This window comes from Myotis lucifugus, unplaced genomic scaffold (assembly GCF_000147115.1).
Source record: "Myotis lucifugus unplaced genomic scaffold, Myoluc2.0 scaffold_176, whole genome shotgun sequence".
Classification (NCBI taxonomy): Eukaryota; Metazoa; Chordata; class Mammalia; order Chiroptera; family Vespertilionidae; genus Myotis; species Myotis lucifugus.
Genome location: NW_005871224.1, coordinates 2,611,478 through 2,630,292, shown reverse-complemented (window position 1 = coordinate 2,630,292; position 18,815 = coordinate 2,611,478). Strand labels below are relative to the sequence as shown.

The following is an 18,815-nucleotide window of genomic DNA, read 5'->3' as shown; positions in this document are numbered from 1 at the left end:
GCAATATTAATTCAATTTATTCTGCACCTTTGCGAGTGGCTGCCTATTAACATTAAACACATACAGCGCTTTTCAGGTCGCCAGAATGTTGAACATGACTGTTCTTTAGATAATGTGAGAGCTAAAAGATTAATCATCACCAGGATTAATTATTAGGAATGAGTGGGACAGCAAAGAAGTCATTTGTATGCGAGGGATTCCATACCTTGGTGAATCTGCCTCTTGCTAGAATGCCAAGGGATGAAAGCTGGATGCCAGCTGGATTCCAAGTGTAAAACACTGAACTCAATTGCTTCATCCGTCTAATGGGTTAGTTAAAAGGCAGGGGACCTCTTCATTAACTCTGGTGCTTTACTGTAAAGTAAACTACAATGAGGGTCCCAAAGTTAATGCATTTTTTTAAATAGATCGAGGATGGCTGGCTGAGTTTAGAACTAAGAAAAAGACGACTTCTTTGCTGAGATCTGGTCAGATCCCTATGTCAGCTTCCCAGATATTCAAAAAACTCAGAAAGCAACCTTTAACCTTCCATGCTACCTCTGCCCCCATCCTGCACCTGGGCTGACCCAGACGCCTACTGCAAAGTTTACGCGCGTCCAGAGTCAAGTAAGCAGACATCGTTACCGCGGGAAGGACAATCTGAACCAAAAATCACGCTCACAGGAAGGGCAGGTACATGTTTTAAGAGGCAGTCTAACACCAACAAATATCTGCAACGCATTGGCAAACTACACCCTGTGAGTGGAATCTTATTTTATTGTAATAACCGTACATTTTAGGAAGAAGAGATGGTGGTGGTAAAGGAAGAGGAGGGAGCAGAGGAAGAGGAGGAAATAAAGATGAGGAGACAGATAATCTTCAAGGCCTAAAATACTTACTATCACACTTCCACAGAAAATGTTTGCCAACCTCTGGCTCTAAGATATAATAAAAGGTCATTTTATTTCTTGTCATTTGAAGGCATAATGAGGTTTGTGCACATTTTGGAAGAAAGCCAAACACCAAGAGGGCTGCCTAGATACACAGATAGGAGGACACCAAGCCATCGCATGCTACAGTGACACACGAGACAAAGAGTGGTAGGTCCACACCAAATTGGGGCATTGAAGTAGGTGGCGCCCAGAATCCTAGATGGGAAAGAGGGCAAAGTCAAAACAGTAACAGGGAAAGGAGAGACGTCTGCACAAGTAAGTGCAAGCTTGAGTGAGAGCCTCTCAGGTGGAGAGCAGGCCTTTCTCCCAGCGCCGCGGCTACCAATCAGTGGACACTGACCAGCAGCCTCACCTCCCTAACACGCTGTAGGATCTTGGGCGAGTGGCCAGCTCTGTTAATGTTTCCTCATTGGCAGAAGGAGCTCATAGGAGCACTGACGTGAGGATTGAATGAGTAAGTGGACAGTTCTTCACATAGTGCCTGGCACAGTTTGTGAGCACCCCATGAACATTAGCTGTTTTATCACGCTGTCCACCGAACATTCTGCTGTGTGGTTCAGCTCAGACAGAGAGATGGGGGAGTCCGCTTCACTGGCTTTGCTTGCAAGCTCTGTGGTCAGTGATGGCACCCTGTTAACCAACCCCTCTCTCTCAGGGTTTCTTAGAGCCCCCAAGGAAGGATGGGACCCCCAGAGTGAACGGTAGAAATGAGGCATCACTAACAGAGGCCCTGGAGAGGCAGGCAGGGCCAGGCCAAGTAGGGCCCTGGACACCATGGCTTTATAACAGGTGCTGCTCAAGTCTTCTCACCCCGTGTTTCCCCACAATGTTGCTGAGGTTAATCCTAGCAAGTTTGGCCTCTGTTAGCCGTCAACATCCCTCACATCCATCCTTTGAACGCGATGAGGCCCTGATTTCCAAGGCCCAGTCACCCAGACACTGGCCCTGCCACTGGACCACAGCTTGCTGCCCTCCCATCTCCCCTCTCCACCAGCTTTCTCTGTGTTAGTGATGAGCTTGCCATTCTCAGAACTATTAAAAATTACTACAGCATTCCTGGCAGAAAATGCTGAGTGGAATGGAGGAGGAGAGAAAAAAAGTCCCCTTGATGAGAGTCATATATGGGCAGGAGCTACAAACAATTCGGGACACTAAAATTAATTCGCTCCCTTGCCAACTTGCCAATGAAGAGAGGGTGAGCATCGAGGCAGACTGTAATAAAAACGTAATGTGTACAGCACATATTTATTCATTTTTAGAAAATCTTCAATGCTGCTACCCTCCTTTTCCCATAAAATCTGACCATCCTACTCAGCTTCTATTCTTATCCCTTGCTCATTTGCGTAATTTTAACACTGCAGAATATAGCTAGCCTAAGAATGTTTTTTATAATTACACCCATCACAGGAACTGTCAGTATCTAATGAAGGATAATTTCAGCTATTATAAGAAGCTTAAAAGATCATTTTCATGAATAATTCGTAATATGAATCATTAAATTCAAACAATGTCAGAAATTTCAGAAAAAAAAAGAAAAGAAAAATATTTTAGGTATGGACAGTACCCATCCCTCTAAAGGCAGGGTGGAGCTTCTGACGTACAAGAAACAACACAACACAGGGGAAGATCTTTTGTGAGGGGCCAGAACATGCAGACCAGCTCATGTCACTTCCCACTTTACGTTTTTCACCAGGTCCCCCAGGCCTGAGGATAAACCCATGCCTCCTAGCAAGTCGCATGGAGTGCTCCTTGATCTGACCCCTGCCTGTCTCTCTGGCTCATCTCTCCCCCTCTTCCTCGCTCTGACAAAGTAAACCGTCTGAAAAGTAAAACAAACCTATGCTAGAGGCAGAACCAAGAGGGAGAGAGACATATCGTCCTGATAAATTGTGTGCACACCTGGATCCAGCCATACCTGCACTGCACCCTGTGCTTCTTAGTTCTGTCGTTTTCCAAAGAGAGAAAAGCTCTATTACTGAATAGGGCTTCAGACTGCAACAGATCTTGAGGGAATCACATTTCTCATGGCTGCCTAGGCCAAAGCTCACAGAGCACTAAACAGTGGACACGGTGGGAGTTCAGGCCAGGCAGGGGATAGTGTGTGCGTGTGCATGTGTGTGTTTAAAAAAAAAAAAAGAAGAAGAAGGATCTCTTACCCTTTGAGACAGTATGGAAGGACCTAGAGCAGCGGTTCTCAACCTGTGGGTCGCGACCCCTTTGGGGATCGAACGACCCTTTCACAGGGGTCACCTAAGATCATCGGAAAACACATATATAATTACATATTGTTTTTGTGATTAATCACTATGCTTTAATTATGTTCAATTTGTAACAATGAAATTGGGGGTCACCACAACATGAGGAACTGTATTAAAGGGTGGCGGCATGAGGAAGGTTGAGAACCATTGACCTAGAGATTATTATGTTAAGGAAAATAAGCCAGTCAGCTAAAGATAAGTATCACATGATCTCACTCATTCATATGTGGAATCTAATGAACAAAATAAACTGATGAACAAAATAGAACCATAGACATAGAAGCATGGAAAAGACTGACAAATCTCAGAAGGAAGGTGGGGGTTGGCGGGGGAGAGATTACCCAAGCAACTTCTATGCATATATGCATAGCCCATGGACACAGCCAATAGTGTGGTGAAGGCCTGGGGGGGGGGGGACAGGGGGAGGGTGAAGGGGGTCAGTGTAGTGGGGGGGACATCTGTAATTTTTCAACAATAAAGATAAATTAAAAAAAAACAACTTTACAGCTAGAAAATGGTCCAAAGTAAAAAGAGTAATAAGTCATGGAAAACCAAGAAAAATTTTATTCTCCTCTGGGAGACCAAATGACATATAAAGAATAGCTTAAAGCTTAAGCATGTACGCCTGGGATCCGCTGTTAATTGAGCCAGGTATTAGTTACTGTCCACGTGGATCTTACACATGCATTGGCGGAGTCCACGCTATCTGGTTACTGTCCACACCTTACACAAGGACTGGCTGAGTCCATGCCATCTGGTTACTGTCCACACCTTACACAAGGACTGGCTGAGTCCATGCCATCTGGTTACTGTCCACACCTTACACAAGGACTGGCTGAGTCCATGCCATCAAGTTACTGCCCACACCTTACACAAGGACTGGCTGAGTCCATGCCATCTGGTTACTGTCCACACCTTACACAAGGACTGGCTGAGTCCATGCCATCAAGTTACTGCCCACACCTTACACAAGGACTGGCTGAGTCCATGCCATCTGGTTACTGCCCACACCTTACACAAGGACTGGCTGAGTCCATGCCATCTGGTTACTGTCCACACCTTACACAAGGACTGGCTGAGTCCATGCCATCAAGTTACTGTCCACACCTTACACAAGGACTGGCTGAGTCCATGCCATCAAGTTACTGTCCACACCTTACACACGGATTGGCAGAGTTCACACTATCTGGTTACTGTCCACACATTACACGTGGACTGGCTGAGTCCATGCCATCTGGTTACTGTCCACACCTTACACACGGATTGGCAGAGTTCACGCCATTTGGTTACTGTCCACACCTTACACACGGATTGGCTGAGTCCATGCCATCTGGTTACTGCCCACACCTTACACATGCATTGGCAGAGTTCACGCTATCTGGTTACTGTCCACACCTTACACAAGGACTGGCTGAGTCCATGCCATCTGGTTACTGTCCACACCTTACACATGGACTGGCTGAGTCCATGCCATCTGGTTACTGTCCACACCTTACACATGGACTGGCTGAGTCCATGCCATCCTACAACAACATGACAGAGAAGCAGAGATGTAGATGTGGGGCTGACTCTAGTTTAATCAAATGCTCTGGGCACTGACCAGTAGCTGAGCAACAGGACACAGGCCCATGTTAAATCCAATCCTTCATGCTGCAAGGCCACCCCAGATTCACAGGGAAAATTAAGCTTGGGACACACAAAAAAACTGACTACCTTACTTCTTAAAAATAAAAGAGAAGGATGACTGTATCACCCAAACAGGGGGAGAACTTTAACATGTTGAGTCGACACCATTGTTCACATTTTACTTCTCCCCATTTCTCCAGTGAAACTGGTCCCATTACCGCCATTGCTAGCAAAGGCGGCACCATCATCTCCCACTTGTTCACCAAAGGCAGATATGTGGCAGAAACAGCTAATGTCCCCTAGTAGCCATTCTTTCTTCCTTAACAAGAAAAATGCCAGATTTTGGCTGGGCATGTGGTGGTCTGGGTGGAAAACCAAGACTATGCTCCCCAGAATCCCCTGCAACTAGATATGGCTACATAAAAGTGTCACAAGCAAACTGCAGAAGAAAAGATTAGCGAACTTGAAGACTTAGCAATAGAAACTATCCAAGATGAAACATACAGAGAGGGAGAAAAGGAAAAGGCTGGGTAACCTGCCCAAGGTCACTTATGGCAAACGGCAGAGCCAGGACTTTCTGGGCCAAACCACAGTCGACACCTTCATGTTCTAACACTTCCCCATTCACAGCCTTCGTGAATGCTGACCCGTTCTCCTCTGGAAAAGTGGTGAGGAAGGAGGCAAGACAGCAATAGCCACCTTACATACCATCAAACCCGCTTTCTGTCATCTTGGTACGTGTTGCCAGCAAGCACTTGACATGATTTACATTCACGTTGTACTACTGCCTGATTTTCTTATTAAAAACCTTAACAATTATTTGTTATTTTTTTTTATGCCGTCAGCTTTCTTCTTAGCTCATGAAGTCTATGTGTCAAGTAAGCGGTAGGGGTCTCCAAGCCCTTCAGGCTGGGGGTGTTTATCCCAAGAGTGTTCACAGAGCAAAGAGCTATACTGATCTGGGGGAATTAGTGCTAAATTCTAATAAAGCTGGAGGGTGTGTAAATGATTTTTATTTTCTCTTTTTCTGCTTGTCTCTATCTTTTTTAATTCTCTAGAATGAATATGGTTTCATTTTTTAACAAGGAAAGTAAACACAAATTGTTTTCCAACAATAAAGTTGCTGAGAAATAATTTGAAGGCAGACTGCTTTTGGCCCCTGGGTGTATGTTTGGTTATTGTCAATTCCAAGCCTTCATTTACTCAGAAGGAAGCCGAAACCGCAGGAGAAGGCCTCAATGCTGTGCAGGCACCACTCCTGGTTGCCCGGCAATGAGACCCCTGCACTCTGCTAAGGGCATTACAATGAGACGAACCAGATGCAAATGAAGGCAAGAGTAATCAAAGGTAGAGTTGAGCTTGGCCAATCTGGCTCCACCTGGAGGAAGGAGGGACTTCTTTTGGAGGGATTGGGTCCTGGAATGATGAGGTTATGAGGAAAGAGTAGGGAGAAATGGGAAGGTAAGTGGGAAGCTGTCAAGGTGAGAAGTGTGAGGTACAGCACTTACGTACCTATAATGCCCCCCCGCCCCGCCCACCCAGGTCAAGGGCACCCTGCAGCACATTGCATGGCTCAAGTCCACATCCTCACCTGTTCTGCTCACTGATTCCAGGAGCACAGGTTCCAGTCCCTACCTTGTCACGCAGTCTGTGAGCTCCATGGTGTAGATACTGTGTGTCACTCACCTCTGCCTCAGGGCATCCACCATCCAGCCCACCACTCACCGGCTGTGTGCCTTGGGCAACGACAGCCACAGAAGCCTGACACTCACACAGTGGACGGCAGGGACTGCAACCCAGACCGTTTGGCCCCACTACACACTCACTAACCTTTCTAAGCTCCAATTTCCCCACCTGTAAAGTGAGGATGATGACAATACTGACCTCACAGGAAGGTTGCCTATTAAAAGAAGTTAGCACCGGGCCTGGCATATTATCCATATTATCAATTATTATTATTATAAAGTACCCAACAAATTCATTTGTTCGTTGACTCATTCATCTACTGATCTCCTACCAGCTGCCAGGTATCAGTTTCAGAAGCTGGGTGCACAGCAGTATCAAAACCAGGTCAGTTCCTACTCTCATGGAGTTTACATCCTGATCAATACTGATCAAATATGTCAATAAGGGGAAATAAACATTTTATATACAAAAGAAGCAGCAACACTATAGATCTGGAAGTGACACCTAGGGAATGATGGTGGGAGCCACAGAGAGCTTCTTGGGGCAGTGACGACGCGAACAGGAGTGTGACGAGCAGTCAGAGATTCCAGACAGAGTGAGCAGAAGACAGAGGGGGAGAAGGCAGTGTATTTCTACGGAAAGTGAGGCCTTAACCCCGTGAAATAACCCCAGGCCAAGAGACAGGCTTTCTCTCTTTATAGGATGTCTACTTTTCTGTACAATCCAAGAAAACAATTTAGACAAGTCCCCGCCAGCCGAGGTAACCAGCATCATCACCCACTTGAGCAAAGCAAAACGACCCGCCGCCTTATGAAAGCTGTAATTAGAAACTTAAAACAGAGCCGTTTTCAGAACCAAAGTGGCATTTAACACAGCAGGCCACCTGTCAGCTCCCAGGAAGGAGGGAAGCTGAACACCAAACAGGACGCTGACTGACAAACGCACGACAGTCAGCACAAAGCCGAGACGGCTCTAAAGTGAGGATGACGATAATAAATACATGTCTGGCCCAGGCCCCAAGGAGGGGGGGAAGCGCCCAGGTGCTCCTGTTCTGTTTCTGGGCCTTTGTTTCCTACCGAACAATAAAAAGGAAATGAACAGAAATCATGAATTGACAGCTGGCATTTCCAGACTATGGCTTTGCAGTGATTTAGGAGAGGAAAGCATCCTGCAGGGGACAGAATCGGGTGGAGCAAATAGAACATTACCCCTTGTCGGGGTCTCCAGAGAGAGAGGGTCACTTCTAGGGCCACGGAGTGGATCCTCTCGCAACTATGACCCTGGACCTTTGATGAAGCTGTGCCCAGTAGTGATGGCACTAAGGGGTGGCTGGGGGGTCCCTCCCATAAAATTTCCACCAACCTCACCTTCCCTAAAGCCACCTAGGGCAGCCAATTCCCACCTATCCAACAGCCAATTCCTTCTGTGCCAATTAAGCAACAACATTTCCCAGCATCCTTGCTAATTGAGAGCCCCAAGAGGTATAGAAGTCATTAGGGGACAGGGGGTGGAGGTCCTGAAAAGCTCCTTAAAAGCAAGCTCATTATCCTTAAAGCATTAAAGCCTTATAGAATCCACCTGTGAAATGCACTCCCTGCCCTTTCCCCTGCCCTTTCTACCTCCCTGAAATACAGACGGGATGGATGAACACCAGCCACTACTTGGGTACCATGAGGGAATCATGAGGATAACAGGCCATGTACTAAGGATGCTAGAGCAAAAAGGAAAAGCAGCCTGAATTCCCAGCGATCATAAAATCACACTAGCCCTGGACTAAAGTACTTACTTCTGGGCTGGTGTTAGAGAAGAGAAACACCTTGTTTCTGCTGTTTGGGTTTTCTTTTTAATGCAGCCAAACCTAATCCACCTGATACACAAACCCAAATAAACTTACAAATTCAATAAAAACAAAGGGCATGCTATGAGAGGCAGTCTCAAGACAAGGCCCCCAAAACCCCTTTCTAACAAAACAACCAAACCTCTCGTATATAAAACTGCTGGAGCTACCGCTGTTTCCTTTGTCACCTGGCTGCATGGTCACCTGCATTTTTGCTCCCAACATCCTCTCTTCTCGTGTCACAACCCATCCTGTTTCTGGGGGCCTGCTCCTCCCCCATTTTCAGTCCAGTGTGTCTGCATGGGCTGCTCCCACCTCACCCCCTACCGGGAAGAAGCCACGCGAGCCTGGCTTATACCCCCTCGCCCACTTCCGATCCCAGGATTAGCTAAAGTGAGCCATGCCACCCAAGCTGGGCCAATCAGAGTTCATCTGGAAACATCTGTGGGTGCAATGAATAAGGACACCCTCAACTGCACTTATAACCTTTAATACTTTTTATTGATCGGAAAGAAATATGGAAAATTATCTATTAAATCTGGTGGTGAGCACATTGTGGATGTTGAGTAGATTATTCCCTGGACTTTTCCAGTAAATTCTAATGTTTTAAAAATACCAAGCATGGGTTACTGTCCCCAGAGTGCCTTCTGAGCGCTAGTAAGAGCCCGGAACTGAGGCCACCTGTTCAGATAGTTATTAAAAAGTCAGGAAACTAGCTAATCACACAAATATTGTTTCACCAGGATAATGGGCTGCACGTTTCAAAGAGGTTTACTCTATAATTATCACCATAATTATTCACTCACTTTCAGAAATTGATGTACAGGTGTTCTGTTAATGTGCCTTAACCTTCCACGGCCTGGACACCCTTCAAAATGCACCTCCAATCCAAAATAACGTTTGCCTGGTACGTTACATGTCATCCCTTTGAAACTTCAAATAATTCTATCAAGTCACCATTATTATGGCTACTCCTCAAAGGAAACTATTGGAGCTCTGACATAAAAACTTATTCCAGAGTTGGGAGCTAGAACATGCAGAGCTGAGAGTCCACCAGCTCCCCCACTGAAAAACCTGGGCCAGCCTTTGCCTCCATGCTCTACTGCCCCTTCCTCAGGCTCCTTCCCACGTTTACTGTGGAAGGAGGAGCCTTCATAGAAGAAAAATATGTCATCTGTATGCCTTGCCTACACACGCCACTGCGACTGGGAAGTGTGTCCCCAAGTCTGATGTCCAGTTCCGAGTCCCTCACACTCTGACCCAGTCCCCGCCCCCGTGTGGCTGCTGGCACACGATTAGATTTCAGTCGTCCAGAGAGAAGAGGGGAGTGGAGTGGATTTTTCCTGAGACCAGGTCAAGGAGCAGATGCCAGGCAGTCAAGCCACCTGGCCAGGCAGAGTCCGCCCACCCAGGCAGGCATCCCTTGGGTAGCCGTCACACACCACCTCTGAGGTACTATACAGATCGGTGGGTGATTGTCGCTTGACTTCTTCCTAGGCTAAGCGGATAACTGCAATGTTTAATTTCATGGGTCAATATGGTTGGGCATTTCTAGATATTTGGAACCCAGATATTTGGTCAATCAGTAGTCTAGATGTCACTATGAAGGTATTTTTTAGATATGACTAACATTTAAACCAGTACACTTGGAGTAAAGCAAACTACCCTCCATAATGTGTTTGGACCTCATTCTACTCTGCAGATTTTGAAGCTTCCAGCCTCCACAATAGCTTGAGCCAATTCCTTCAAGTCAATCAACTCTAGATAGATAGATAGACAGATGTGTATGTGTGTATGTATGCATATATACATGTGTGTATATACATGTATGTGTGTGTATATGTATGTGTGTATGAATTGGGGTGTTACAAGGGGAACCAGAAACACCTTACAGAAAAGGGAGAAGGACAACATGGTCTCTTCATCCCAATCAATGGCTGACTAGAAAATCGGTTATTTTTGACAGACATACCTTTGCCACATCCTTAGACACTCTTTCTACTGCAGATTCTTACAAGCTACTGGGCATTCCTTCTGAGACTCTAAGAGCACAAACCCAAAAATAAGAGTACTGGGTGGGTATGAGGTTCCTTTCTAAGGAGCTGCACAAATGGCTTAGAAGATGGAAACCACGTGCATTGAAGTGAGTGCCCAGAACAGCAGCATGAACCATGCTCCCTGCCACGGCATTAGCATTCTTGCTGTGGCAGCAGCCCAGCCAGACACAGCCCTTCCCAGACCCCTTTGGTGGGGCCATATAACCAGTCCTCACCAATGCATCATGAGCAGAGTGTGTGGGTCACTTCTGGAAGAAAGGGGAGTAACAATAACTATCATCCTCTTCCTCCTACGTAGTATGTAACATCACTTCTCCAAACGTTGTTCCTTCTCTGAGAATGCTGTTCCCATCTGCGTTAACTTGCTATCACTCTGAAATCATGCCTCAGAGGATTTGGATAGAATCTGGCAACAGGTTTTGATTAAACACCGACTGTGTACTTGGCCAACACACACTAAAACAAGTTTTAAGTTGCAGATCATCCTCTGTGTGGTCAGACTACATACACAAGACAGAACAGCAAATTCCCTCGTGAGAGCAAACAGTGGAACGCTAGACCTTGGCTACTACTCATTATTAGTAACAGGAGTTTAGGAAACTGAAAGGGCAAGGGTGATTAAATTTAAGTGACAGGAGAAGAGCTGGCTCTCACAATAAACACAACATCTGGGCTGATGAGGATAAGGGGCGTGGCATTTCCAGAAGAGGAAATTGGATGAGCAGAGAGGATCAGAGAGTGGTCAGGTGGGAGCACATCGGAGACAAGCGTGACTGCGATGGAGCCTCGTGCTGAGGACTGAGAGGGAGAGGGTGCTGGACAAAGATGAAAAGGCCACGTTTCAGTGGAAGGTGAAGAGGTGAGATGTATTAACACTCACGTTGGATCCCGGAGAGGGCAGGGTGGGTGGGCACAGTGGATGCACCGCATTAGCTCAAGCAGTGATGGTGAACAGCTTCCACTGCACTCCCTGCCCCCAACCCGGTCCTCTTCATTGGCGGGACCTATTTAGAGAGGCAAGTGCCGAGACCAAATCTGAATTTAAGAAAAAAAAAGTCACCTTGATTGACTTGAGACAGCTACTGCTGGTGGAGAATCAGAGAATGCTGGCACATTTGCAACATATTGGCTGACCCTGAAGGCCATTAATTCGAAAAAGACATCCTCCAAGGCTGTGGTTTCAAGGGGCCCAAGCACTGGGATGTTTAAAACTCCCCCAGATGACTCGATGTGGAGCCAAGATTAAGAACCAGGGCTCTACATGGGAGAGAGGGTAGAATGGCTTATAAGGAAACCAGTGGGAAGAGCAGCTCCCTTCTGCCGGGTTGCTGAGAAGATTAAACCAGAGCTGCTGGCAGCCTCTTGCCAGCATGAGATCACCTGCCTGAGAATGCAGCCAACACACAGCGGGGCGCAGACCTGGGCATCAGTGCAAGGAGCCCCATGTGTGCGTGTATGCACCTCTTCCCACTCTGCACTCGTGACACAGCGACGAGCCTGCCATCAGCACAGTGGGTGCATGCACACCATGGGAATCAGCAAGCACTGTTTCCTCCCCAGAGGGCTGGGCGTTAAACATTTACCAGCACTCGCAGCCAATACATGAGGGGGAGGGGGAGGGGGAACTGAGAAATGCAGGAGAAATATAATCCTAATATTGTTTGAACACCTGGATCAAGCCGTCCCTGCAGATGGGACTCCTAACTTCTGTTTTGTTTAAGCTGGGTTAAAGTGAATCTTATGACTCTTGTCACCAAAGAATAGTGAAACCGTGGGAGAATCAAGTCATGTGCTAAGTGTAGCCACAAGGATCCAAAGAATCTGGTCGGAGGCACAGCAGAAAGCAGTAGTTAGAGGGGCAGGGCACATCACTGGGTGGCACTGCCATGGACCTTCAGTCACCTGGCCAGGTCCTACAACAGCTGCTCTTAGGTTTCCACTCCTCGTGTTATAAATATAAATGGAGTGCCAAGGGGTCAAGCATTGCTCAAGGTGCTTTGAACACAGCAGGGAACACAGGCAAGGCCCCTGCTCTTGTGAACTGTCCAGTGAAGGGTGGGACAAACAGCAAAGAAGGAAGGGAATCCACAACCAGGAGCCTTTGAGGTGCTGACAAGTGCTGTGATGATAAAGGAAGTGATGGAATAAAGAATGAAGGAGAAGGCACAGGGTGAGCCAGGGGGGTTAGAGGAGGTGGCATCTGAAAGAGACCTGCTGGCCTAGGCAGGCTCAGCCACGCAGAGACAGGGAGGAGCAGCCCAGTGGAGGGACAGTCGCTGCAAAGGCCCTGAGGGAGGAATCAGTCTGAAGGCCAGTATGGCTGGGGTGAGACAGCAAGGGGAGGGTGGAGGGAGATGGGGCCAGAGCATGGGGAAGCCCCAGATCACATCGAGCCTGAGGCCACCATCAAAGAGTGTGCACGGGGTTCTAAGCAGCAGCGTGATGGGATGTGATTCATCATTCCATGAGGTTGGTGTTTAGCCCTCTAGAGCCAGACACAAACACGCACAGTCATGAGCTAGCTTTCCTTACGACTCAAGAAGCCGGCCTCAAACAAAGATGTCCTTGCCTTTGTGCACACTGGGGGCTGACCAAGAGGAGACAGCCCAAGGCCTACATAATTGAGGCTGAAACAATGCCCCCCTAGAACCCTCTCACCCGTGACCAACCATCTCCTTGACCGTCGAGCCCTCTTTTCTGGAGCCCAGGGAACCAAGACCCCGAAGTGAGAGGATGAAGTACATGCAGTGTGGAACAGGGGGTCAGAGAGCAAGCCATATGCATGCAGAGATGCAATACGTGAGCGAGGTTTATGACTTCGTGTTTTATTACCACTTTTGTTTCTTAGAGCAAACTTTTAAAGAATTGCTCCCAAGCCTCCCTCATCCGTCAAGTTCCTCCCAGTAAATCTCCCGATTACTCTGATCGCCACTCACAACAGGCCATTTCTTCTCCCCCTGTCCCTGAGCCTACGGCAGATTAATTAAAGGGGGACGCCAACAGGAGCTTGCAGCCTTAAATCCATCACTATGGGCGGGCCTGTGGTGGCCGGGACAGATGACAGTGGAGTGAACCTAGCAAGAGGGAGGGCGAGAGAAAGAGCCTCACACACAGCAGCAGACACTGCGCATCTGGAAAGGCAGACTCCGGAGAAACACCACCCTCCCCGAGGACAGGATGGACGCTGTATCCAGTAAGGAGCTAACCGATGGCCAGGACCATATGAGCTTTCAAAACGCAGCTCAAGCTGGAAAAGAGGGGCGGGGGTTGGTGCAGTTGTTGTTATAATCAACAAGAAGTTCAGAGTTGGACTATCACATCAGGTACAGCTGAATTCAAGGGCTCAAAGGACCTGATCAGACTCGGTTCCTCTCTGCCTCTCAGCTCAGCTCCTCTCTCTATGTGATGGCCTCATCCTCAGCCTCCCAGGCCCAAGAGGGAGGAAGAACCCTTTCTGTGGCCTCTCAGAGCCTGAGACCCAGCGAGAGCACCAGCTAAGTCAAGCGCAGGGCACAGGGTGGAGCCCCACCTCTGTCACGGGACTGACACAGAGTGAGGATGCTGGTCATATGGAAACCGGAGCAAGTGGGGCGGGCACTACAGAGGACACAGATGTCCACTACAACAAGAGTTAGCAAAGGCACATTTGCAGAATGCCTTTAAGAACTGTTCTTTCATGATGGGAAGAGCTAACTGGTTCCAGTGCCCATAAAATCAGGATGCTGTTATAATGCATCAACTCTACCCAACTGAGAATCTCAGCAATCAGGTAGGAGGTGGGAAGTGAGGCTGAGGGCATTACTGTGGTGGAGGTCTCCTCACAGGCACATGGCCCCAGGATGGAGGCCCTTCACCAAGAGCTGTGATGACTGCAGCTACTGAGTGGCCTCCTGAGGACGGTCCTAGGGCAGCAGAGCTGGGGCAGGAGTGTGGTTCAGTGAGTGGACCATCTGGAGAAAGGCTGTGTCAGCCAAGTAATAAATTTTCTGTCTACTTGTATTTCTGATTAATAATATTAGTAATGGCTAACATTTACTCAGTACTTACTCTATGGTAGGCATTATGCTGTCTACGTGGATTGCCTCATGAGGGAGGCATTATCAACGAGTCCTACTTTACAGATGAGAAACGGAGGTGGAGAGAGATTAAGAAACTTAACCAGAGCTGGGCTGGAAGCTGGTCAGCCTAAGTCCAGAGCTTGAATCTCCGCTGCGTTGGCGTTCTGCTGCTTTCACTCCTAGCCTATGCGACTTAATCATGCGGCAAGGTTCATACCTTGTAAGTGGTGTCCCAAGACTCTAGACTTAAAATTCCCTAAGTACACAAATTGATATGACTGTTGTTAATAATCTAGCAAGTTAAGTCTTACAATATTAGTTTAACAAGAATACACAGCAGGGTTTTCCATCTAATTAATTTTTCAGAATCCTGCTCTTCTAATTCATCTGCATATGCACTTGTTACCTGTTGAGTGTCTACTATGCACCAGGCATGGGGGTGATAAAGATGCAAAGGCTGGGCCCCCACCCACCCTGGCTGGTCTCCCCCTCACCTTCAGCTGTTTGACCTTCTCTTTTCAGCATCTGGACAGCTCCTACATACTTCTTCAGCTGGACTTTGAGCACCTCATTTTCCCTGCAGGTAGAAGAATGTTTAAAAAATTTTTAAAAAATTTGGCAATTAGACTGAAGGCAGGGGTTGGGGGAGGGGGTCTGTGTGAAAAGTTGAGTTAGCAAAGCACATTTGCAGAATGCCTTCAAGAACTGTTCTTTCATGATGGAAATGAGCTAACTGGTTCCAGTGCCCATAAAATCAGGATGCTGATGTGCTATGCTCAGGTTATTTGAATCTATCAATCTGTTAGGTAACTATTCTGTGCCAGGCACTCTGTAATATACTCTCCATTTACAGAAGAACAAACCAAGTAATGTATATTCAACCTGGGGGATCTTTATTAACTACAAAATGTACTGGATATTCATTATTTTCCAGGCATCATGTAAAGTCTTTAGGTATCTCATTTAATCCTTCCAAGGTATTATCAGAACATTTTAGAGATGAGGCATAAAGAGGAGAAGCAGCTGACCAAGTCTACCCCCACTCCCCATGTAAGACCGTGCTGTGAAGCATGGAACACAGGCTACAAGCCCCCACACTCTGCTCAATTCCCTCTCCAGGTACACTGGCTAAGAAAAAGAACATGGGGAGCAGGGGCAGAAAACTATCATTTGTTGAGTATTTATGACATAGCTCAGACTAACATATGTGACCTTGATGAATCAAGCACGCACTCATTCATTTTTTCATTCTTCATTCAGTGGGAAAAGGTTTATTAAGTGCCTATGATGGGTCAGGCACAATGACACTATCATATTCTTCCCATGTTATAGGAGAGGAATTGGGATATGGATTAGGTCTCCAACCATGGTCACAAGTAAGACACACTAAAGAGATCGAAACACAGGTCTGTCGGCCCCCACGGCTCAGCCGAGCTTTTCTCTGTCTCCTGTAGGATTTGGACTTGGCTGCTCACCAGCTACCCCAGCCAGAGGTGCTTCCTCCACATTTTTGGTTCTGCTCCTCCCCTCAAAGCCCTTATGCCTGAATGCCTTTCAATGAGCTAGAGCATTTCCTCACAGCAAAACAGCTGTAAGATTGGGTTTCTTTTATGCTTATAAAAATAAATTTAAAAGTAAAAATGCTCACTTGAAAATACTCAATTAGAACACATTTAAGAAGGAATGTGAAAATCAGCTGAAAATCCAACACCTTGAAAATAAACCCAACATTTTTATGACTTTTCTATCATACCCCTCACTAGACATGCATGCATACACACACACACTCCTAAATATAATTTTATGTGGATGAAACATCTTTCACACTCCTTTAATCTTTTTCTGTTCGAAGTGTTATTCCCTTGTTTACTGTTCCATCACCATTTTCCCATGGTAATCAATCAATGTTAAAAACCTGGTATACATATTAATGCCGCCCTCCATGCTCACAGTCACTAACTACAAACCTGATATACTCAGGTAGAGTTTACTTTGTAAAACCGGATTATAAATTTTTCAACAACTGGGTTTGTCTCATTTAAGAACTCACCACTAGAAGCCTCTAACTCGGTCTATTTATGGATGCAAGTGCCATTCCTTGATATGGATATGCCACAATTTACTCAAGAGAAAGCCTGAGACTGCCCATCGCTGGCTCTGCCGTCTGCTTTCAGTGCACTTAACTACATCTCTGCCCGCAAAGACAGTGTTGTGTTTGTATTTTGCTTTTCTGCACTATTTTGGCAGAAAGAACATCCACATCAACTGGGGATATACTACCATATACTCAGGTGTCCCCTGAGAACTCCACACTCATCTCAGAAGCTTCAGAGGGAGAGTACAGAGGAGCCCCTTAATTAGCTTCCTCCCCCTTGACAGCCTACCATAGGTGTGTCTACAGGTATCTGCACTTTCTCTATCTGTGATATGAATAGCAAACATCTGAAGCTAAACAACTAACAAGCCCTGAAAAGGCCTGTGGGAGAAAAAAATATTCCCGACGTACGCGGATTTACACTTGTTTTCTTGGGCTCCCTAACCAGAGTCTTGTCACTCATCCCAGGCTAGCCCTAATCTCCACCTGTGAATTCAAGTCACATATGACCTGAAAACTAAGGAAAGGACATTTATATGCATTTCTATGTAGTATAATTCAACATGGTTTGTGGCAGAGCGTCCCCCAAGAGGCAGGCTGGGCAGGCTCACTCCGGCCGGCTGACAGGTGCGTCACGTCGACATCTGGCTCCTCTGTCTCACTTGCTCACACCACACAGGCCAACCCTCGGCTCCCTTATTCATCTTCAACTCTGCAGTCAGCACTGAAATGAAAAGGGGCTGCTTGTCTTCTGATCTGGATCAATCTTTTAATCAGGTCTTAAGACTATCTAAATATCAGACCTAACAGATAAAAGCCAAGATCTTTAATATAAATCTGACTTCCATCAAAATGAGGAGGAGCCATGAAGGATATATCAAACCACTGGGTCGGACACCTTTGGGAGCCATAAACTCATCCCAGCCAAGTTTGTACGAATGAACTTGTGTGCCTTCGTGGGAAATGAACACTTCCAGGTCCCTGGAACTGCTTCTGAATAAAACTCCAACACCTGGAGGACACACTGGCCGCTCCAAAATGCAACTCGCCCCTGATCCCCCATCCCGCGACAGGATGAGGCCCTTTTTTTTTAAGTAATTTTAGATTCACATGACATTGCAAAGACAATACCAAGAGATTGGTCATATATACCCTTGGCCCAGTCTCCCCAATGGTTACACCCTATGTAACTATGGGGCAATGGCAAAACCAGACTCTGACAACGTGCACGCATGGTCCTATCAAGCACATAACAGTCCTCTGCCCCAGCGCGCCTCTAAAATGGACCACTGCAGGTCCAGCCACGAGTAAAGCAAACCAGGTACAAGTACAAGAGGGAAGAGGGGGTGGGCGCCTTTGGCAAACTACAGAGCCCCATCAAAAGGTATTTTTAGCACGTTAAGTGACCCAAGAAAATATTCCTAGGCTCTAGACAACTAATCTGCAACCAGTCTGAATTTGGAATGGAGCCAAGATAGTCTCTTCAATAAATGGTTTTGGGAAAATTGGACAGATATATGCAAGAAAAATGAAACTAGACCTCCAACTTACACCATACACAAGAATAACTCAAAATGGATAAAGGACTTAAATGTACGACAGGAAACCATAAAAATTCTAGAAGAATACAAAGGCAACAAAATCTCAGACTTATGCCAAAACAATTTCTTCACTGATACAGCTCCTAGGGCAGTTGAAACTAAAGAGAAACTGAACAAATGGGACTACATCAAAATAAAAAGCTTCTGCACAGCAAAAGAAACCATCAACAAAACAACAAGAAAACCCACTGCGTGGGAAAACATATTTGCCAACGTCATATCTGATAAGGGCCTAATCTCCAAAATTTATAGGGAACTCATACAACTCAACAAAAAGAAGATAAACAATCCAATCAAAAAATGGGCAAAGGATCTAAATAGACACCTTTCAAAAGAGGACATTCAGAAAGCCAAGAGACATATGAAAACATGCTCAAAGTCACTAATCATCCGAGAGATGCAAATCAAAACAACAATGAGGTACCATCTCACACCTGTCAGAATGGCCATCATCAACAAATCAACAAACGACAAGTGCTGGAGAGGATGTGGAGAAAAAGGAACACTTGTGCACTGCTGGTGGGAATGCAGACTGGTGCAGCCACTATGGAAGGCAGTATGGAGGTTCCTCAAAAAATTGGAAATGGAACTCCCATTTGACCCTGTGATCCCACTACTAGGAATATATCCCAAGAAACCAGAAACACCTATCAGAAAGGATATAT

At 46.4% G+C, this 18,815-nt stretch overlaps 1 protein-coding gene across 7 annotated transcripts in view; it reads right to left on the bottom strand.

The window, feature by feature from the left end:
- SNX29 (sorting nexin 29) overlaps nt 1-18,815 on the bottom strand; it is a 391,693-nt gene that overhangs the window by 213,727 nt on the left and 159,151 nt on the right. For all 7 annotated transcript variants that reach the window (XM_023760220.1, XM_023760222.1, XM_014462290.2 and 4 more), the window contains one exon: nt 14,949-15,031. In XM_023760220.1, the coding sequence (XP_023615988.1) occupies nt 14,949-15,031 (83 nt within the window). The remainder of the gene's footprint in view (nt 1-14,948; nt 15,032-18,815) is intronic.